Source organism: Solea solea, chromosome 3, assembly GCF_958295425.1.
Source record: "Solea solea chromosome 3, fSolSol10.1, whole genome shotgun sequence".
Taxonomy (NCBI): Eukaryota; Metazoa; Chordata; class Actinopteri; order Pleuronectiformes; family Soleidae; genus Solea; species Solea solea.
Genome location: NC_081136.1, coordinates 33,620,220 through 33,642,469, shown reverse-complemented (window position 1 = coordinate 33,642,469; position 22,250 = coordinate 33,620,220). Strand labels below are relative to the sequence as shown.

The following is a 22,250-nucleotide window of genomic DNA, read 5'->3' as shown; positions in this document are numbered from 1 at the left end:
AAGGAGTTGAATATTTAACCAGAACAATAAAAGGAAGTCGCTTTTCTGCTCATGCAGAGGGAAATTACTTCACATGTTTGAACGCGCAACACTTTATTCTCCAACGGGACGCTTTAAAAGTGCAAACACAGACCGTGGAACCACAAATTCATGTCCCCTAACTGCTAATAATCCCTCGGGTTACACAAAACCTGCTGTGGCAACCCCAGTGTCGTCAGAGACCTTTTACCAAAAAACCCACATGTTACTGCAGCACAAATGATTTTTCTCTGCTCTTTTTTTTTTTTTTTTAATGGAGGTCATTAAAAAAAAAGTGTGTGCAGCTAATGTGCAGGAACGGCGCATGGCATGCCGGCAGGCACTCCATTAGCTGGCACAAGGGGGCTTTAAATTGGTGTAAGCACACACACACACACACACAAATGTGACCAAGACGGTGTTTCCCCCACGAGTGACGTGACTTCACCTCCATGGCATGTGGAGGTTTTTATGGCCCCTCTCTCTGTGTGTGTGTGTGTGTGTGTGCCACCTCTGGGGACTTCATTTGTGTCTCAGGGATGCAAAGGTATCACTGCAGGTCACGGAAAGGTGTTTGGACACTAATTAGACGCGGTGAGGCAGTGAGGCGGTGAGGTGGTGAGGCGGTGAGGTGGTGAGGCGGTGAGGCGGTGAGGCGGTGAGGTTGTGAGGCAGTGAGGCAGTGAGGCGGTGAGGCACGGCCACCTCATGGAAAAACATCAGGAGGCCTTTGAACTGGGATTTGCGTGTCCTCTCCATGATTGTGTGGAGACACACAGTCAGTGTGGACTTGGGTTAAAGGTCCAGTGTGTAAGAATTAGTGACATCTACTGGTGAGACTGCAGAGTGCTAAGTAACAGAGGACCCATGTGTGTCGGGGAACTATCCCATCCCAGAAAGTGAACACTCTTCCACTCTCTCTCTCTCTCTGCTGTTTTGTCCTTCTTCTTCGTTGGTTTATGCATATGGTTTAATGTGTGGGCGGAGCCATACTCGTGCTTGCATAGTGAAACATGAAATGCATGTGTGTGTGTGTGTGTGTGTGTTTGGGTCGCTGGGAAAACATGTGGTGCAAGACGGTGGCCTCTAAAGCACACGAATGTAGTCTTCCAGTTTGATAAGTGAAAGCCAGGAAGTGGGACGGAAGCCACCAGGGGGCGACTCCACCAATGAATCCAGAAGGACAGAAGATTTTTTCCTTCCCACTTGATTTACAACGTTTTTTTTCCTGAGGGGTTCATGGTTTCATTAATTAGTCTGAGGTCGTCTTCAACAGAAATGATGCTCCCATTTAGAGGAAAACGTTAAACTCTTATGTGGTAGTATATTCAATATCTGCCAATAAACCCGCCTCAGTGTTACACACAAGAGCTTTAGTTGGAGATGATCTGCATGTAGGTGTAAATGTGAGTGTGAATGGCTAGAATGATACATTTATATATCTGTTATATAGAGTATATTATGGAAGCACATTTTTTTAAAAAAAGTCGAAATTATGAGATAAAAAGTCGTAATTATGAGATAAAAAGTCATAATTATGAGATAAAAGTCATAATTATGAGATAAAAAGTCACAATTAGGAGATAAAAAGTCATAATTAGGAGATAAAAAGTCATAATTATGAGATAAAAGGTCGTAATTATGAGATAAAAAGTCACAATTAGGAGATAAAAAGTCATAATTAGGAGATAAAAAGTCAGAATTAGGAGATAAAAAGTCAGAATTATGACATAAAGTCTTTCATCCATCGCCTCCCTGGCCTAACCACGCTCACAATGTGCAATCTTAAATGAGGAAACTATAACAGGTGACTTTAGACATAATCGTAACATCGTTCCGTCTAACATCCGATCAAGGCTAAGTTTTACCTCGGTCCATGGTACATGCACGTGTTGAAGGTGCGGCAGCTTTTACCTGGAGCAGTTTTCACAGTCGACCGTGCCTCTGAAGGTGAAGTTGGTGTTCATGAAGTAATACTGAGTTTGCTTGGTGATGCAGACTTCTTTCAGCATGGCATCGGACACATCGTTGTCCGTTTCGGCTGCAGAGGGACAAACACTTGTATCAAACTCCACCGTGTGAGCAATAACAGTATTCATCATCTTTATCTGTCACAGCACCCACGCTCACCTCATACATTAAAGGGTACTTTTACTTTCTCAATAAATCACTGCCATATCAAGTGATAAAAATAGTTCTGGTTATACAATTTGTCAGGGTTTAGTCATAACTTAATAGGCATCATCCGGATCACGCAACATTAAACTATGAAAACACGTCAATCTGTAACGCTGTCGAGTTACAGATCAGATGCTCATCTGTATTCCCACTAAACATCACCTCGGAGAGAGTCAATCACACGCTCGCACACTCACTGCCTCATATGTGCCACGACCTGCAGATGAATGAAAAACGAGCTGCTAAGTGATAAACTGCTGAGTGATAAAATGTTTGCAATATTTTTTACTCGCAGTGTGTGTGTGTGTGTGTGTGTGTGTGTGGTATTGCACCAGAGGAGCAAGAAACAATTACTCAACAGTGCATTATCTGACGCCTGCTCATGCCTCGTCAAAGAGAATCAAAAAACACCGTTTCCATCAGCCAAGAAGGAAGCGCACGTTCACAGTTTCTCAGGCCTCAGGTCAGTACGCACTCACCTGCGTCCAGGAGAGTTGGGAATGTGACGCTGACCAGTATCTGCTGCAGTATGGACCTGCGAGGCAAGAAAAAGAGAGACTTTCGGAGTAACGAGGGGTGCAATTTAATCGTAAAACATCTGTGTAAACGCAGCTGGGAATGAAAACTCAACATTCAACACAACCTAAAGGGCACTTTGCTGAAAATTGACTTCCACCGAAAACCCACTTTTATTTGACATATTGTAAAATGTGCTGTTAATGACATCAAGACATCGGGACGGGACATAAATCAAGGGAAGATTCTGCGGAATGTTGACCGTCTTGGGAATATTTTAGCTATTGAACAGATGCTATACATCCATTTTTCTAGGGCGCTCGCCTGTTTCCCATTACAATGTGAAAACTTTTATGCTGTGTAATTTTGTTATTAATCATTTCAAGAGAAAGAAAAACGGGATGACACTGAGAAACAAAAAAAAAGAAAGAAAAGAAGACTCACCATGCTGCAGCTGTCGCCCACCATCCTAAACTCAAAATATCTGCAATTGTGGGCTGATTGGGACAAAAAAAGGAAGAAATAAAGTGAATATCAGAGGAGGAGAAGATCATTTACAGCAGGTAAAAACCTCAACATCCTGCTTTGTGTTAACAGTGGCTGCAGCAGTCGCTCCGGTGGAGGCTGGCACCGAGTCTCCTGCACAGAGACTTTTTTTTTTAATTTCTCCTCCAACTCCGAGGAAGTCAGAAGAAAATCCTCCTCAACAGATGGGAACATAAATATGTAAACAAAGAGCCATGAGAAAAGAAAGTAGCACACGGTTTGAATGAAAGGCCCCGACATGCTGCTTTGATTACGCTTAGCATGCGAGGGCCTTGTTGTGGTGAATCAGCGCTGCTTCATCTGTCTTCAGTGGACGGCGCGTTGAGTCATCAAGACGTTTCCACCTCACCGCGTTAAGAGGCGATCTTTGATCAGAAGCTGCATCTTTTCATCTCACCTTGGCAAACTGCGCGCTGCGGGGCGGAGAGATTATGTGGTTTGCCTGCTGTTGTGTCGAGTTGTTTGTGTCTAACATGAATATGAATCCCTTTCCTCTGGTTCCAGCTCCACCCCGGGCTCCCGGTAATGTAAACCCTGCAAAATCTGAGACGAATCCAGCCGGCGTTCGAGTGATGCCCGCGCACACAATTTACATCGCTTCAAAAACCTGGGCTGTGCATTTTTGGGGAGTGATGAAAAACAGCACCCCTTTTCTACATCACTGGGTGTGTTAGCCAAGCACGGCAGACCACCTAATCCGGTTACTGTTTCTGCGACTCCCACTCTAACGCTTTCACCATACCCTCTCTACTACCCTTCTCATCTGCTCCACACTGATTTATAGCTCCCAGGTGAGCAATGGTGTGTGTGTGTGTGTGTGTGTGTGTGTGAGGAAACAGTTTTGGATGCATGTGCACTTGCGTCCGCTCGTGTGTGCGGCGGGTATCAAAATGTGAGGACATGGAAGTGTGTGTGTGTGTGTGTGTGATGTCTGGCTTATGTAACTCACCACATAGACGGATCGCAGCCCCGCTGCCGCCTTGCTCTCTTTCTTGGGGTCACACTGCGACTGGTAGTCGTACGTCTGCTTCAAGGTGAACAGGGAGTCGTTGAGGCTTCTCATGAGGACGGGGTCGATCACGCCAAAGAAGCGTCCGATCTAAACATTTGGTGGGAGAAAGAAAGCAGTGTGTGTTTGTCAGTGCAGCAGTGTTTAGATCTTGTGACATCCCAGCGTCGCACACCGGAAACGTGAAGACACACGGAGGCAACAGCTGTCACAAATGTTCAATGAGTGAGTTTCTGATGATTCTGCCCCCCCCCCCCCCAAGATAATTTCCACTTTTGAAATCTGTCAGTTATTCAACCGTTTAAGAGTTGCGGTGCGGAGAAGCTGACGTGCTGGTCTATGGGATTAGTTGTGTCAATATTTTCAAACAACACTTTTTAAGAAGCCAAAAAAATTGCGATTTAATCGTTAAAAAATGTTGTACTTTATTGTTTGAAAACACACTTGTTCTTTACGCTGTGTTTTTGTTTGTTTGTTTGTGGGCGGGCTTCAGGAAGCTGCCTGGTAATTGGCTACTGAGTTTTGGAGCGACAGGTGAATGGACCAGAAGTCGTCACACGTTTGGAACTCAACTTTTCCCCGTCGACATCGGCAACACGGTCTATAGAGCTGCCACTCCAAAAGCTTCCTAAGGCCCGCCCACAAACAAAAAACCACGCTGCAAAGGACAAGTGTATTTTCAAACAGGAAAATACAAAACCTTTGAATGAGTAAATCGATTAAATTTTTTTGCTTCTTAAAAAATATTGACACAAGTCTAATTCCATACTGGTCTCGTCTGTGATTGGACGGTCACGGATGTCCTGAGGAAGTATTTCTCTGCTTTCCGGTATCCATCCATCTGTCTTCTTCTGCTTTATCCTTAATGCTGTGCCAATCTCAGCTGACATAGAAGGAAAGGCCTGGACAGTCCATAGTTTTTGAATTTTCCAGCTATCACGAGCAGCACACAAATGTTATGTTGTTTCAGAGGGAAAAACAACATAAACCGCACCGTAGCTTTAAAACTGACACCATACTGTCGATGTTTCTCTCACAGTAAAAAATATCAGGAAAACGTGTGCAATAAATGTTTTTTTTTTGGGGGGGGGGGCATGAGTCAGAAATGAACTGCATGGTCTCTTTAAGAGGAGAATTCAGCGATGGCCAAAAGTCTTTAGTGTCCATCTGTGAAAATCATTTAGGAAGCAGCTAAAAATAGTTTGATGTACAGAGGACTGAAGATCTCTTTTAAAGGTGACGCACAGTAAACCGCGGTTTATATCTCGCTCTCATTCTTGCAGTCGAACACAAGCAAGAAGCGGACTTCATGAACATGAACATGAACATGAACGTTTTTGTCCATGCTCGTGTCTTCGTCTCTCAAACAAACTGAAAAAAACCCTTTAAAATGTTCCCTGCGTGTCAGCGACTGAAGATCTCCTCACATATTTATGCTGTCGACCTGCGATAGCTCGAGCTTTCTAAAGACGTGAACAAAAAAAAAGTGGAGAATGTGAAGAAAATGACACAGGAAATCCACCTCGAACCAGGATGATGGACTTTACTTTAATCTGATTACCGCAGTCTACCCGGCAACTATTCATTTTCACCCAGAGGAAGCGGTTTGTCTCGGTGTCTTGGTGGTGTGACACGGCCGTGTGCGGGGGGGGGGGCAGTGTTAGTCTTCATGTACGTATGCGAGCTGAAAGATGAGATTCCCTGAGATGTGCCTGAATGTGTAGGTGTGCGTCCACGAGGGGGGCGGGACGGGGGGGGGGGGGGGGGGGGGGGACACAAGCTATCCCTTTTCCTTCCACTTTGTAAGGTCACCGTTAACAAGCCGTCCCCCGCATATCCATTCCACTGAAGCCGAGCGGTAAAACGATATATAAATCTCCCAATCTATAAGGTAAGAAGGAAGCCCGTCTCTTCTACATCCCCGCCGCACAATAACACAAATAATGAATTAACAGTCACAACCCAGTTGGGGCTGCAGACTCCCCCGAGGGTTTTCGGAGAAATAAAAAAAAAAAAAAAACGAATGCGGGAGAGAAAGCGAGAAGCTTGCTCCTGTAAGGAATATGATTGAGAGCGCACAACCTTTTCCAAACAAGGCCTCGGGTCCCTCGGTTTTAGTGCTGCTGCCAAACTTCAGAGGGCGACTGATTTATCCGGCACACACCCAGCCGTGATTAGGCAGGGGCCAAGGCTGCATGAAAAAACATTTACGTAGACGACAGCAGGGGCCCGCACTCAGCGCTCGGGATAGGGCGGCAGGGGAGCAAGAGAGAGAGAGAGGGAGAGAGGGAGAGAGGGAGAAATGAGCGCACTTTTACTGTATGTGTTTGTGCACGTATCTCATGGCAGTTACTGGAAGAGAAGATGGGTCATATTATTGTGTGTGTGTGTGTGAGTGTTTTGTTGTTGTTTCCAGGCAGGTTTGATTGACATCGCACAGGTAGGTATAGTTTTACCGCAGGTTTGAACCAGTATGGACAAGGTGAGGTAAAAAGTGAGAAAAGTGAAAAGAAATACTGAAACTTGCTCGTGTCCGTCCATTTTCTACTGCTTTATCCTCCAGGGGAAGGATGCGGGGGGGGGGTGCTGTGCCAATCTCAGCTGACATAGGGCGATAGACAGGGCCAGTATACAGTATTGTCAAATTAACGTAATCCTCAATATTGCATGTTTTTGGCCTGTGGGAGGAAGCCGGAGAAAACCCACGCACACACGTGGAGAACATGCAAGCTCCTTGCAGAAAGCTTGCCCTTGTGCCCAACCGGGGCTCTAACCTGTGTCTTCTTGCTGCAAAGGCAAGAGCACTAACCGCTACACCGACCGTGTGGCCACCTGCTTTGCGTCATCTATGAGAATTTTGGACAGACAACAAGTGGCGTCGGTCGTCTTTTGATGAAGACAAAGACTTTTCATGCAAATCGTTTTTAATTCTACGCACGAAGAAAACGTGACATGACATCACGCCGTACTGAATCGACATTGCAACCGTTTAATTACATCTCAGGTATTGGGTAACAGTCTCCTCCATTATTGTCAGCACATTCTGAGTGATTTGAACTAGAGAGGGCCTGCTGATGTTTGGAAAAGTGCACATGTAACACATCACTTTTAGATAAGGCTCATGATTGATCAGTGTTTGTATATTGTGAGAAGGCTCAGAGTGTTGAGAAATCCTCTAATTATGTGCCAGAGATAACACCCTCAAAACTAATCACCGAACACTGTTGCTTAATCGGAGTTGTTGACGTGTCGTTACCTGATTAAAAACAGTGGAAAATTCGGTGGGAAAAAACTAAAACGCCGCCCGGCGACCCACCTGATCGATGTACTCGTCTCGATTGGACATCACCAGGAAGCCTCCGTCGTCCAGGATGACACAGTCCACGTACTGGAACGACATAAGGAAGCGTTTTCAGTCATGTGGCATTCTAATCACCCGTCTCCGTGAATAACAGCTGTTAAAAAAAACGTCTCACCATGTCGTTCCTCTGACAGCCACAGATCTCGTCGTTGCACTGGAGACACATTAAAAGCAGATACACAGCGGTGATGAAAAGCCACGCGCCGGGTCTACATCAAGTGTGCGCCACAGAGGTGGTATAAACTCACATTCATCCTCTGAGTGGTGTTGATGAATCTCGCCATCCAGGAACTGATGTCCAGCTTCACGCCGACCACTGGGATTAAAAACACAAAAGCCAGACACTCTCAATCACGCCGGACCCCTGTGTCAACTTTACTCCCTGAACTCGGGGAAATGCAAACTTGGCCAAGGATCACAGGAGAGGACGAGACAACCTGATGTGTGGTTTGTGTGTATGTGTGTGTGTGTGTGTCTGAGGGAGGAGGAGGAGGAGGGGGGGGCCTTGACAAATGAAGAGTAGCAGTCTTTGAAAAGAAAAGGAGGCCGTGTGTGTGTTTCAGGAAGAGACGGAGGTGTGATTAAAGCTACACGGTTGTGAATTTGGACGTGTAAATAGCTGTGAAAAAGTGTGCGTTTATGTGGATGTGTGTGTGTGTCCTTACCGGCGGGTTTAAGTGTGATCCCATTAATGTCAAGGTTCACCACTCTGCTCACCAGGACAGAGTCCTCACTCGCTGCAAGAAGAGCAAAAAGGAATCAGTATTCGTTTACAGAGAATAAATATAGATGATACACAGATTAATCCTCCACGTCACACCCTGGACAGGTCGCCAGTCCAACACAGGGTCAACACAAACTCTCACATTCACACCTACGGTCAATTTAGAGCGTCCAATTGACCTAATCCCCAACTTTTGAAATGAGACTGTGAATGAAAACGTGCTTGTAACTCACAGTTGTCTCTGACGAGGTACGGCGTTGGAGTGAAGATGTACAGATCGTTCTCCAGGCTCCGCTTATAGAAACTCGACTCGTACGTCTCTGCGTCCGCCGTCCAGTCCAGGCCAGCGCTGTCACAACACAAATCAAAACAACACAGTTTAGTTTGAGAAAACACACCACATCTTAGATTGCTTTCGCAAACCAAAAGGGCCCATTTATAATCCCCCATGAAAGATGAAAGATGTGTTGCAGTACGACTTTAACTGCAGCCCCTGAGCAGTTTTCCCCGTTGATTGTGGTCTCCCATGAATGAACTCACTGCGACATTCTTTTCAATCCCCCTGAAACGCAACTGGCAGCGGAGTGTTTCTCGTTTTATGGGGGTACCTCAAGGATCTGTACTGGGGAACAATGTACTCTCCCTGTTTTTATGTGCGATAATAAACTCGCAATTCATCTTCATCTCTCATGACGATGCAGCTCAAACCCTCTAAACACATGGCTGAACGTCCTGCTTTCTAAATGGGAATGAAGAAAAGTTTGTTTTTAAAAGCTTCCTTGTGATTTGCAATCTTGTTTCAAAATCACTTAGACCCTTTATTCCTGCCAAAAGACATTAATCACATTTTGAATCTTAATCACGGTGAATTCAGTTCTTTTAACACCGTGAAAAACAAATATTGCAGCAGGTGTCTGTTCCCACCAAACGTGTTTGGAGATACAAAGGATAATATGAGTGGAAGAGCTCGGATGCAAGAAGCCCGGGGACAAATCAGCCGACAATCAATGAAGGACACGTGGCTCTGAAGGTTCTAAAGCAGTGATTCTCAAACCTGTTTAGACCAAGGACACTCACGGACCACCTAACTCAAAATAGCCCCAAAGCGGTCCACTGCACTGCTCCAGTCAGACAATGGCACGAAACATAATATTGTTTGACTTTACATAGGCTACTAGTTGATTTGATATTGAAAACAACACATTTGTGTTATTAAATCACTGACATTTTAATTTTTAAAACATTATGGTACTTGCTTGTCACCTCGCGGACCATTAGGAGTCGCTCACGGACCACCAGTGGTCCGCGGACCACACTTTGAGCAAGAAAAACCAGAGAAACGGAGCAGCTGTTGCTCTTGCATCATAGATTAAAGATATGAGACGCAGCAGTTACGTTTAAGCCATTTACCAACGCACTTTTAATCCACGGGAAATCCATATTTCTATGCGTGGTAAAATTTAATCCACTTAGAATCTTCTCTGCTGTAACTTCTCGGGGCAAAACCCGTCAGATTTAATTGAGTGTAACCCTGATCCTATGCTGCGTTCCGACATCATCAAACCAGGTCTTTTGCTACTGATTTAATTGCGTTTAGATTTCAATTTAATGGAAAAAGAAGACACACACACACACACACACACACTATAGTTTCAAAAGAGTCCTCACAAGTCAGCGCTCAGACCCTGATCCTGCTCTGAATCTAAGGTTACCTGGGCCTTTGTGAGGACTGGATCTGACTGGAGTAGAACCATTACTGTCACATTCCACACCAGTGGAGGTCCAGCGATTGCAGGTGGGATTATTCCTCCCATCTGGCCTTCAGACACCACGGGAGGAGGTGGAATAACAAGCTCTGGACATTGGTTGTGTTGCTTTCTTTTTTTCACCCCATATGCCCCCGCGAACCAGACATGCTGCACTTGATGAGTGGAGGTTTGCTCCAAACTCACAACCTCCGGTTTTATTCCATTACTTATAAAACATAAGACATGTCATGTGTGCACTGTAGCTTTCTTGGCAGGCCGGGCCATTAGTCTAGATCCGATAATCTCAAACATATTATTTGCTCCTTTCCGTGCTCCTAAATCAGCAGCAGCACCACGTTTTGACACTCACCTTTTGGGGTAGACGCGCGTGATTCCTCCATCGGTGGCAACAAATCTCGCCAAGACACCGAGCCTGATGGGCAGAGAAGATAAAGCCATAAAACATACAGTTACAAAAGGCTGGAATGCGCTTGATACCTGCCTGACGTTTTACTGGTGATGCTGAAATACTTGAGCCATCTGGGCTCAATTCTTTCCATTTGGACACTTGTTACCGAAAGCCAAGAAACAAAGCACGTGTCGGCCCAATACATCCACTTACTGCAGCTCTTTTTGTTTCCAAATCTTGATCAGATCCGAGGTGATCCCCGCGTCCAGGAGCAACCGGTTCACCAGCTCGACGTTACCTAAGAGGGCACAGACAGAACCATTTGAGAACATGTGCTGGTTTTTCTGTCTGCAGATGCAACAGGAATAGTTTGGAGTGTTGAAACACTCGCTCTTTGATCTGTCAGACGTGGCCTCGGCAAATGCGTCATGTTTTTCTTTTTGCGAGATGAATGTTGTTGATTGCCTTGGAGCCTGAAAAGGTCACGCTGGTCCCAAGACGAGCCAGAAAACGTCATTTTAACGACGGAGGTCGCATCGACAGGCGAGGACGGGAAGAGAAGAGTCACTGACTGTCAATAAATGACCTCAGCAATAACGGAGCTAAAGAGACAGATCTGTACTGTTGTACATCACACTGTAGACATTAGAGCTGCACATTTAAAGTGGCAGAAACGATAGAGCATTATTTGTGTGCACCTTAAGCTCTGTGAGGAGATGCTGTTGTGTAAACGCGTATTTGTTTATATTAAAAAGTTACACACAACATGAGTGATTGAAGTGATTTCCAACTTTTTAAATCTGTTCAGGTTTAGAATTTGACATCATTGCGAAACTGGCAACGCAGTACGAAATTGAACTTCAGAGGAAACCGATTAACTCATGCGTAATCCGGCGGTTTGATAACGGCGCGACAAATTCATCTCAGAGACACCCTCCGACGCGACCGCGCGGCGAACATGACTCTCTGGGCCCGCGGCGGCTGCCTCTTTCAACCCTCCGACGACCCGCTCCAGCCCATTAACATGGAGGCTCGACGAGACACCTCCAACATTTATAACACACCACACACATCAGAGAAAACAGCTGCTGTAACACTTTATCCCCCCCCCCCCCCCTTTTTTTTGTGCAATGGTTTTTATTAGGGGTCTTTTATTGAAGGCAGCCCAGGAATTCCTAATGTACTTCAACTTTTTCGCCACTGCAGTGGCTCAACCAAGTAAAGCGTGTAACTATACTGAAGCTGCCAGTAGTCCACCAGGGCCAAACTCCCTCTCCCTCCCTCCCTCCCTCTCCCTCTCTCTCTTCCCCTGTGCTCCCTATGGGCTCCATTAAACTAGCAGCTAATAATGGTGAAAGTAATATTTCAATTGGGTGAAAGGTTTTATTGGATAATCATGTTGAGGTGGTTGTAGTGAGTTCTTAAAAGCAAAACCATCAAGTTATACAATGGGAGCTGTTTCATAAATACCCAGGGACCATTTGGTTTAGTAGGGTTAAAAAAAAAAAGTGAATATCAATGAGTGCACGATGTTAATGTGTTGGTCAGATGTTTGGGAGAAGGTTCCATCGGACCTGATTTGCGTTTTATTGCCGCGCTCTGTCTTGGCTTGACGTGTCCTGCTCTTTCTCACAAACACACGGTAATTGGATGAGGTCGAGTGGCTGTAGGTGGGGTGTGGAAGGAATATTGTGTGTGTGTGTGTGTGTGTGTGTGTGTCACATCTGAGCCGTGGAACCTCACACATGTGCACTCAGGCATGTGATGGTCAGACTTTTAGAAACCCGGGGGGGGGGTTCAGCGTTACAACAAGTCCGGCCAGACCTGCCTTTCACTGGAGAGAGGGACCTTTGGGAATACTTTCTGGGTTTCCATGAAATGTTTAATGCACACCTTAATGCCAAGCCAGATGGCTGAGATTCATTCATATTATATTGCATCCAAATTCTGTAACACCTTTGAGATGTAAATGAAAGTCAGTGCCACCCTGAAAGCTTCAGCCTGGGTCTCAAACTTCCTCTGTATCAACTAATGTTAATCCCATCAGCGTCCCTTAATAGCGGCCAATAAGCAGCGCGCTGATTGATCAGGGATCAAACTGTGCCTGTGATTGGCTGTCATGAAGTGTGCAGGAGGCTGTGAGCAGAGAAGCCGAGTTCATTCCCAAAGACAATAACATGTGTGTGTGTTGTGTTTGGAGAGGCTGGTATTTTGTTTAACTTAAGAGGATCTTAAGTGTGCGGCACAAGTGAGAGAAGACGAAAATCGGTTCCAGCCTTTTTTTTACCATAATGCCATTTAATAAATCTGGTATCGCATAAAAAGTAGTGTTCAGGAATCGGGGATCAAAGTGCAGCTATATCCAGTCTTAGTGCAGAGTCTCTGAGGGAGAAAGAGGCTTTTCAGGGAACAATTCTTCATGTTCTAATACTCACACATGGGATTGTTTGGAGTCTTTGTGTCAATGTAATTGTTGAACTCCATGAGGAACTCCATGTTGTTTTTATTCTTGTCAGGTGGCTTCAAGTCCTTACAGTACGCCCTGTGGGAAGAACACTGGAGTGAACTCACACGAAGAGGAAGAAAAAAGGATGGTGTGGGTGGTGGTGGTGGTGGTGGTGGTGGTGGATGAGGAGACATTTGCATCAGTGCTGTGTCACACACTTTCAAAAAAACCCCGACACCATGTTGCTCAAATCCTTTTGGAAAACGTCCAAATCCAAATAAACGACATGTCATCTCACCTCGGTGCGATGAACGTGTAGCCGTATTCATCAAACTTGTCCGCGAGCAGGGTTTCAGAAACTGGGGAAAAGTGCACAACAGTATGAGTTTCCCCGCTCACAACAGGTCATTATAAGACAGTTTAATATGAAGCTGAGAGAATGATTGTACACAGACGAGGCCGAGCCCCCACTCAGTGTAAAACTTGTTGAATATTTAACTTTAAGCGTATCAGCCAGGCAATATACCACCGTGCTTATAGTATCCCGATATGTCAACACACAGTCCTAGAAAACTATAAAATGCACTGTTTATGCATCTAAAACTTTATAATCTAATCTAATTCAGAAAAGGATAAAAGATTTTTTTTATGATTGCATATATATATATATATATATATATATATATATATATATATATATTTATATATATATATATGTATATTTATAAAGAATGAAGATATTTCTCAACTCAGGGGAAACTGAGGTTGGGAAGCACAATTTTTCAAAAATACTAGCCCTATTCTAGTAATACAACACTAAATGGAAATCGGTGAAGTATTCCTTTAAGCAAAAGGTTAAGATATTTGTTAATAATGCAAAGTAGTAAACTTTGTTTGTTTGTGTTTGTTTTTAGACCAGGGAGGCAGTGGAAATAAGGTAACATAGGTGCGCACAGGACGATGGACTGAGGGAGCGTACATGCTGTCACACACCAGGAACGCCGTCCCAGGGGCGTGGTCAACCTGTCAAATCTGACAGGAAGATCACGCCTCTGCAACGACATCAGGTGCCAGTTGAACGGTTAGGAAACTGGTTAGCAAGGTAAAGGAAAACCTCCTGTAGAAGAAGGTGAATGCAAATCAAGAAAGAATCAATCAATGTAGAATCTACCCCGCACGTAAACTTAGAAGGAACAGACTTGCCATCAAAGGTCTGATGAGCTTTGAGAACATGAGGAGGAAATTCAAAGGAAAATACTTGCCATTTTTCCCTGGAGTGGAAAAAATCCCAGCAGAGGGAGAGAGAGTGTGAGCGAACAGGAGAATCATCCGTCAGGGAGGTTGAAGAAGACGAGAGGGAGAAGAGAAGGAGGAGAGAGAGGGGGGGGGAGGCAAAGGAGACAGGGTAAAACCACAGGGGTCAAAGGTGTCACAATATTTTATTCACAGAGCGAGTCCTGAATAGAAATATTGCCCTCAGAGAAGGGGGGGGGGGGCTTTAAAATGTGGCCGCGCGAGTGTTTAATGTGATGATTTAGATGAAGTCTTTAGCATAAGCATTAGCATTCCTTTGGTGATACAGTGAATCGGTGGGACTTAGCACACGTCGGTGATACAGCGGCACTGCAGCACCACACACATCAGAGCCGACGGGGGGCGGGTGGGGGGGGGATTCGAACCGCAAGCTGGTAACCCTAAAGACGTTTTCTTTTGACATTCTTGAAAGCGTGTCGCGTCAACAGTTGATTATACAGCGCGGCGAAAGATTTCTCATGACGACATGAGGCTACTCCATGTCCTCTTCAGCAGCCGCGATTGGGAAATAATTGCACCCATGTGGGTTTCCTTTGATACGAGTCCACGACTTATGAATCTCACAGAGTCTCTGCTGATGATTGATAGCCGGGAGATTTAGGGAGCAACCAACACGTATTCTCTGTAGCCGTGTAGTCCGATAATGACATCCCTGCCAGCTCGGTGGATTTTCCCTTATATGAACAAGTCGGTCAGTAAAAACATCCAAGACGTGCAACTACAATCCATCCAAACTGTCAACGGATTCCAGCATGAATCAATTTCACACACACATGCGAGACAAGAGCTCTTTAGAAGCCGTGAATGCATGACAAATAGAAATAGGAACCGGGGCATGGTATGTTTTAAAAAAAATTGACATTTATATTCGCTCTCTCTGACAAAGAATGAAACGGACACGAGACAGGCTGCAAGTTCAGATAAACCACAGAGTGATTTTTGGATTCAGCGCCAACAAAGAAAATGACAAAATGATGACAAAGCACATGAGAGGACAATCAGAGGAGATGGATGAGGGGAAGGGGGTCTTAAAGCTGTAGTGCGTAACCTTTAAGCGCAAACAAATGTCTTTTGATTCGAAACATTGTGAGACGAGTTCAGACAATTTTCATTAAGACTATCAGCTCCACATGACTCTCTGTTCCTCAGTGTTTGGATCTTGTGTCGCCTAAGGCTGAGTATTGATTACAATCTTTCAGCATGGCATCAATATCTGATTTCACCGATTTCATCTCTGGAATCAATAACAAAAAATATTTCACATTACAGGTAACTCCTCAGTCGAGGTATTCCGTGCACTATCACGCTTCTGTGTTTTATTAAAGTTGTCTTCACTTACTTGATCATTTGGAAACACAAAACAGACACACAAACTCTCACACACACACACACGATAAGCCCCAACTTCTTCTTCTCCTCTGGGTAATCAGCTCCAGCTCGAGTATTCGTTTTTTCATTCGTTTTTTTCGAACACGCCGCATGACGTCAGGTACCAACATTTCATTATTAATATCTTGTTTTTGTTTCAATATTCAATGAATCCTGATAACAGTCCTGGATTGAAGTCTAAAAGATCGGTGGCTATCGATGAAGAGGGTGCCGATGCGTTAATATTGGTAATACGTACTACTGAGGTTATGAAACCCAGGCCTCACGGCAACATTCCTGCACTGCACAGAGGAAGTGATTCGTGTTTTGTTTTGTCGAGACAGACCGACGATTCGTCCGCGTTGTTGCTCGTAAAATGAGGCGACTGAAAACACAAATAAGTGCCCACGAAAAAAATCCTGGTCATTCAGACTTTGAAATCAGTCAACATCAGTTATCGTTGGGATAAATTTGCAAATAACTAAAGATTGGGTTTTTTTTTGTGTTTTTTTTCTTCTTTCTGATTTAAACAAGGCTTTAACCATTTAACACCTACAGTAAGCCTTAAAATGTCAATGTGTTTTGCTTATTTTAACCATAAAAAGGGCCAGAAAATTATCCTGTAGAATAACTTTCAGTTATTTACAATTTAGTGCCATGTTAAAAGCGTGTATTAACAATTTAAAATGAAGAAAAACACTGTAGTTGTACATGGACGTGTTCAATTTGAAATTTGAACAGCATAAAACAGATTTAAAACAACATTTGTTTGAGTTTTTTCCTCTTTCCAAAAACAGGAAACTATGTTTTCCCCTTTCTGATGACAAAGATGCTGATTGGCTGGCTTCCTGCAACAGCGCAAGCGGAATGACCGTAATATCTGCACGTTGACGAGCAACTCCTCAGCTTTCAGAAAGAGCTGGGATTTTTCCGATAGCACAAACCGTCGCGTGATTACGGTAAATGCAAAGTGGTGTTAGAGGGTTAAAGATCTAACGTGACTCCAACAACTAACAATGAAATAAAACAGACAACAGACTATCCACTCATGTTCACTGCCCCTCGTCTTTCATTATATGACTTATTTTACAAGGTAGTAATAAAAAAAAAAAAAGTGAGTCAAGGAAATGAATAAATAAATAGAGCAGAGAGGAAAGTATCGACTCATGTTTTGGGTGCAGAGTCACAGCTTTCTCCTTTATGGCTTCACCTTTCAATAACGCAAACATCCTGTGTCCTCTGTTCTCTCCCCCCCACTTGGAGCGGGCGAGTGCCAAGAACCACATCTGAGGGCCATTTCAACAGGTGGGGGGGGGGAGTTAAACACATACATGCAGACAGACACAGACAGACACACACATGCTGTGTGGGCAGGCGTTGCATGCGAAGCGCTGCTACGTTCTCGGAGCAGACACCCACTCGACCCGGTGCGAGAGGCTCTTCGCTATTCATCAGAACCCATTAAATGAAGAGGAGGAGAACAAGAAAAAGAAACAACGCTGCGGTCTGACAGTCGGACGCTGGGTTAGTGTGCGTCCACGTTAGGTGGCGTGAGAGTGAGACAGTGGAGTGGGGTTAAGGAAGGTGAAGCACAGCAGGAGGAGGAGGAGGAGGAGGAGGAGGATACTTGCCCAAAAATGCTGTGGGGGGTCCGACACACCGGTGAAGAGTCGAGGAAGGAAGGAAGGAAGGAAGGAAAGGGAGAAATAAGATGAGGAGAGGAAAAACAGGAAATTGGAAAGGAAAGACAGTTGATTACTTCAACTTTACGTCAAAGTAAACAAACGAAAGGAAGATACACGGGGGTGTTTGAGGTCGTCTGAGGCGAGGCGTGCACGTGTGTGTGTAAATAATAAACTGTGTATTCAACACAAATGTCGGGGAACCTGATTTTTATTTTAGGCACAAAACATGATATAAAGTTTGGACTTAAGAAGAAAAGATTCCAACAACAAATTATGTAAATCAGTCTTCTTCAGCACCAGAAGGAGCAAAACCAGCGTCTGTTCTTCTTTAAAGGAAACATGTGTCAACATTTAGAAGACTTTATGATAAAAAAAGGACAGCTAAAGGGGTGTTTAAGTAAATAAGTTGTACTTGTAATAACTTTTTTTGTACACAATATTTCAAAGGTTAAAAATGTGCCTGTGGTTTTATTATCACTTATGCGTCCGCAAGTTATAAGAACTCTTGTAACCGGACATGAATTCTTTCAAACTGTGTTGTTTTGTTGCCAAAAAAAGAAAAGGGACGTCGTCTTTGTGATCTGTTGTCCAGCTGAGCCGAGCGAACCTGAGGAAGCCATTCGCTCATGAATAAATCTGAGTAAAGTTCACCGTAATGTCGATTATTTACTCCCAGCGTCACTTGCAAAAGTTCACGTTTTGACATGAACCGTGAAATCCGGAATGACTTTAAAGAGCGATCAACGGAACACTTTTCGAAACGCACGACTGCAAGTGCCGAGACGCCGACGAGCCAGGAATAATACAGGTGATGACGGATGAGACGAGTCAAGAATGCATCAAGTCTCTGCAAACTGATTATTAGTCAGCGCGCTCGCAAACACCGAGCGGTGCCACAGCCAAAAAGGTGGTGGTGGTGGTGGTGTGGGGGTGGGGGGGGGGGGGGGGGGGCGTGTGTGTGTGCGCTTTCAGAAAGTGTAAAATGTTGCGTAAAAGTGGGAAAGTTTAAGCAAAGTTTTAATGACCATCCATTTTTATATTTCCAGGCACTTTACGAGGACACGACCAGAAAACACACGAAATATTAAAAAAAATGTATAATAAATGAAGACATTTTGAGTTTTTAGTACGTTTATGGGCTTGTGTTGTCACATCTTGATGTTTGCTTATTTGAAAGTGTTTTCAATTGAGTAACTCTTAGCAAGCCCTTTTAACAACCTTTTAAAACTTTATATATATATATATACATATATTACCTTTTAAATCATCTTGTTATCCATCTCTGTATATTTTTAAACCTAATCATATATTCTCTTGAACATATTCTTGTATTTACTGATTTATTTTTATAATTTTTTTTTTTTTTTTTTTTACAATTCTAATATTCTATAATACTATATATCATATAATACTATATAATATAATATAATACTCTGTATTGTGTTTTTTTTTGGTGTATGGAAACGGCCTTGTCTTGAATTTCAGCACAGAGTTGTTCTTTAAATTAAAGGTTGTCTTTAATTTCTAACTCCGTCCGTGTGATACCATACTGTGATACTCAGCCAGTGTTTTATCAGCTGATTTCAGTACATTAGTGGGGGTTTATTATAAAAGTGTTGCCAATCAGGGGTTTTCCAGAGGGACAGGCTGACATTTTCCTTTAAAGGAGCGTGAAAGAAAACCACGTCCCTGATATTTTGCTGATTTCCTTCAGGGATTGGTCTTCCTGACGCCAAAATGATGATTTTATGTTCTGTGATATTTGACATTTTGAATGGAATGATGTGAGTGGAAGATGGTTTCATATCTTCCAATTAGTTTTTTTGTTTTGTTTTTTTAAATCAATGACATTAACTAGGGTAACACTGCATTTAGGTTTACGTCTTGCTTGCTGAGTAACCTAAAGGAAATCGCTGTATAGATTTTCCTGATCTGTACTTGTATTTGTGAGTATGTTTTGAAAATAATACGTAACATTTGAAAATAATATATTCCAAACAAAAAAGGGAGTTATTGTTCTATTGATTGCAATCCAATTTAATTCATAAAGTAGTTTAAAAATAACCCAACACTGTTGGACGGTCACTTTAAAACACATAAAAGGGCAGTAAAACCAGCAGGAACACACAAATTAAATAAGCAAAATCTGAAGGAAAACATGAGTGTTTTAGGAAAAGGCAATAAAAACAGGCAGTGATGAGGACTGCCATGTGTTAGAGGAGGTTGACACACTCTAGGGTTAAATTCTAGACTTAAGTTCTAGGGTAAAGTTGGGTGAAGTTCTCGGGTTAAGTAGGGTTACGTTCTAGGGTAAAGTTGGGTTAAGTTCTCGGGTTGAGTAGGGTTACGTTCTAGGGTAAAGTTGGGTTAAGTTCTAGGGTAACGTTGGGTTAAGTTCTAGGGTAAAGTTGGGTTCAGTTCTAGGGTTAAGTAGGGTTAAGTTCTAGGGTTAAATAGGGTTCAATTATAGGGTACAGTTGGGTTAAGTTCTAGGGTAAAGTTGGGTTAAGTTCCAGGGTAAAGTTGGGTTAAGTTCTAGGGTTAAGTAGGGTTAAGTTCTAGGGTAAAGTAGAGTTAAGGTCTAGGGTTAAATAGGGTTAAGTTCTAGGGTAAAGTTGGGTTAAGTTCTAGGGTTAAATAGGGTTAAGTTACAGGGTTAATTTGATTTAGTTCTAGGGTTAAGTAGGGTTAAATTCTAGGGTTAAGTTGAGTTAAGCTCTAGGGTTAAATTCAGTTTTTAATACTATATAATATATACATTTCCAGTATTTTCTGGTTGTATTCACATTAAGCTGTTGCAAAGTAAGATATGATATTTGCTAAAAACAACAACAGCAACTCTAATGGTAAAACCTGGGTTAGGGTTAGGTTTGGGTTAGGGTTAGACTTTTGCACATCCATATATAAAAGGGACAGACTGTAACAAGGGATGGCTCCGCACGCACACGCACATGCACACTCACACACACACTATAAAACTGTCCTTTGAGTAACACTATGAGTCAGTGACAGCTTTTACTACTGGAAACAGACGAGGCTCAAAAGAGACATAAATATGACAACACTACACATATGGAGCCTCTGATCCAGTGTATACCATTCAATGTACACTCACTGAACACACACACACACACAGATAACCACTTGTACACGGAGCGACACACACTTGGCTTTAAATAGATGAATGAGTGCTGTACGCGTGAAAGGCAACACTGGAGCCACTCGTCGCGCTGTCTGGCGACAAGAAACTTTGAACGGCACCACAACTGACGGTGTGCGTAACCATGGCGACAGAGCGGCGTGTATGTGTGTGTACGTATCTGTGTGTGTTGTAAATGATGGATAGGAACCATAAGCTGAAGCGTACAGTAAGCATTTCTCAGCCTTACATGGAGAGCTGTCACCGGACAACATTAGCAGCCACTTTGGAACGTTACTGAGCTGAAGTGGAAAATAAGAATGGCACAAGAAAGACGAGTGGCTTAAGCTGGAACTTACATTTTGCCTGAGTGATTGTGTCACCGATTGTGGCTCGGATGTAATGCATGCTGTAGTCGGGAAGGACCAGGGCCAGGCTGCGAGAGTGGAGAGAAGAATGCATAAAAAATCATCACAACAGAGTGTTTTCCTACACTGAACATATGCTATCCACGAGACAGTGTCACCCCAAGCTTCTTTCCTGCATTTTTACACACAATTTCTTTTACTTTCTGTGAGCCCTTACTTTTTGTTTCACTCAGTTGTTATAAAAGTTGTAATAAAACACACATTTCATTCTCGCGGAGCACAGCTGCGACGCACACTTGCAAGAAAAACACAAAACAGACACAGGTCTGTGGAGACGCTCCAGTCAGATGCTCCACATGCATCACTCTGAATTGTGTCATCTTTGGTCTGGAATTTGAGAGCAAAGTCAAGGCTTCAGTCCCGATGAAATGTTCCTGAATTATGATGTGTTTTTTTGGAAATTACCAAATGTACCATTTTACAATGTAAAGCATTTAGAATTCTTCAATTCCTCTACGTACAGTATGCATGTTTTTACTTAACTCCTTGTTCGATAAGTTAATGCCCAGGTTTCCTTGGTATAGAGGACATAAAGTAGCCACCAGGGGGCGACTCCGGTACTTTGAATGGAAGTCTATGGGATTCTCATTTGATTTAAAACATCAGTGAACATTTTCCTGAGGACGATCTGTCTCAATTGCAGGTTACGGGGTCTTCTTCATTTGAACATGATGTCAATTTTGTAAATTATGTTCCAGTTTAGAGGAAAAATAGAGTTTTAAAGCCATTTATATTTGAACACCAGCTCTAAACTGTTCCACAAATTAACCCTGACACACTGATACACACACTGTGGACGTACACTGGTAAAAACAGACGTTGAACACGTTTATATATCCCATCTTGACACATTCACATTCATGGCACGATATTTACCTATAATCTGTCCCTTTTACCGGTGCAAAGCTGTACGTCCTCAGACCTTGGTCGATGTAGCGCTGCGTGAGCACAACAGTTAAGTGAGTAAACCAATTTTTTTATTTATAAAATAAGAAGTACATATCCATAAAAACATAAAATCACCTCGTCTTGGGATTTCACCAGCGTGTGTATTGTGTAATTCCCAGTGAGTCCATCAATCATTTGCTTCCGTATCTTTTCACCAGTTTGACAAAAAAAAAAGAAATTACAATTAATACGAGTAAAATGAAAAGTTAGCGCATTATTAGTTCGGACATGAACTCGAAAACCGAATTATTGTCTTACTCCGACTAAGGCTAGCTGAATTTTAGTCAGACTAGTGCGTTTACATGACATTACGAAAACCGAATTATTGTCTTAGTCTGACTAAGGCTAGCTGAATTTTAGTCGGACTAGCGTGTTCACATGACATTACGAAAACCGAATTATTGTCTTAGTCT

At 43.3% G+C, this 22,250-nt stretch overlaps 1 protein-coding gene across 1 annotated transcript in view; it reads right to left on the bottom strand.

Moving 5' to 3' along the window:
- The window catches only part of cacna2d1a (calcium channel, voltage-dependent, alpha 2/delta subunit 1a), an 86,679-nt gene that overhangs the window by 5,755 nt on the left and 58,674 nt on the right, over positions 1 to 22,250 (bottom strand). Inside the window, exons 20-35 of the mRNA XM_058624205.1 lie at positions 21,913 to 21,984; positions 21,766 to 21,827; positions 20,821 to 20,897; positions 13,254 to 13,314; positions 12,945 to 13,051; positions 10,723 to 10,807; positions 10,471 to 10,533; positions 8,586 to 8,701; positions 8,294 to 8,365; positions 7,877 to 7,944; positions 7,744 to 7,782; positions 7,584 to 7,655; positions 4,208 to 4,357; positions 3,157 to 3,209; positions 2,676 to 2,731; positions 1,933 to 2,059 (exon numbers count right to left, since the gene is read on the bottom strand). Coding sequence (XP_058480188.1) covers positions 1,933 to 2,059; positions 2,676 to 2,731; positions 3,157 to 3,209; positions 4,208 to 4,357; positions 7,584 to 7,655; positions 7,744 to 7,782; positions 7,877 to 7,944; positions 8,294 to 8,365; positions 8,586 to 8,701; positions 10,471 to 10,533; positions 10,723 to 10,807; positions 12,945 to 13,051; positions 13,254 to 13,314; positions 20,821 to 20,897; positions 21,766 to 21,827; positions 21,913 to 21,984 — 1,280 coding nt within the window. The remainder of the gene's footprint in view (positions 1 to 1,932; positions 2,060 to 2,675; positions 2,732 to 3,156; positions 3,210 to 4,207; positions 4,358 to 7,583; positions 7,656 to 7,743; positions 7,783 to 7,876; positions 7,945 to 8,293; positions 8,366 to 8,585; positions 8,702 to 10,470; positions 10,534 to 10,722; positions 10,808 to 12,944; positions 13,052 to 13,253; positions 13,315 to 20,820; positions 20,898 to 21,765; positions 21,828 to 21,912; positions 21,985 to 22,250) is intronic.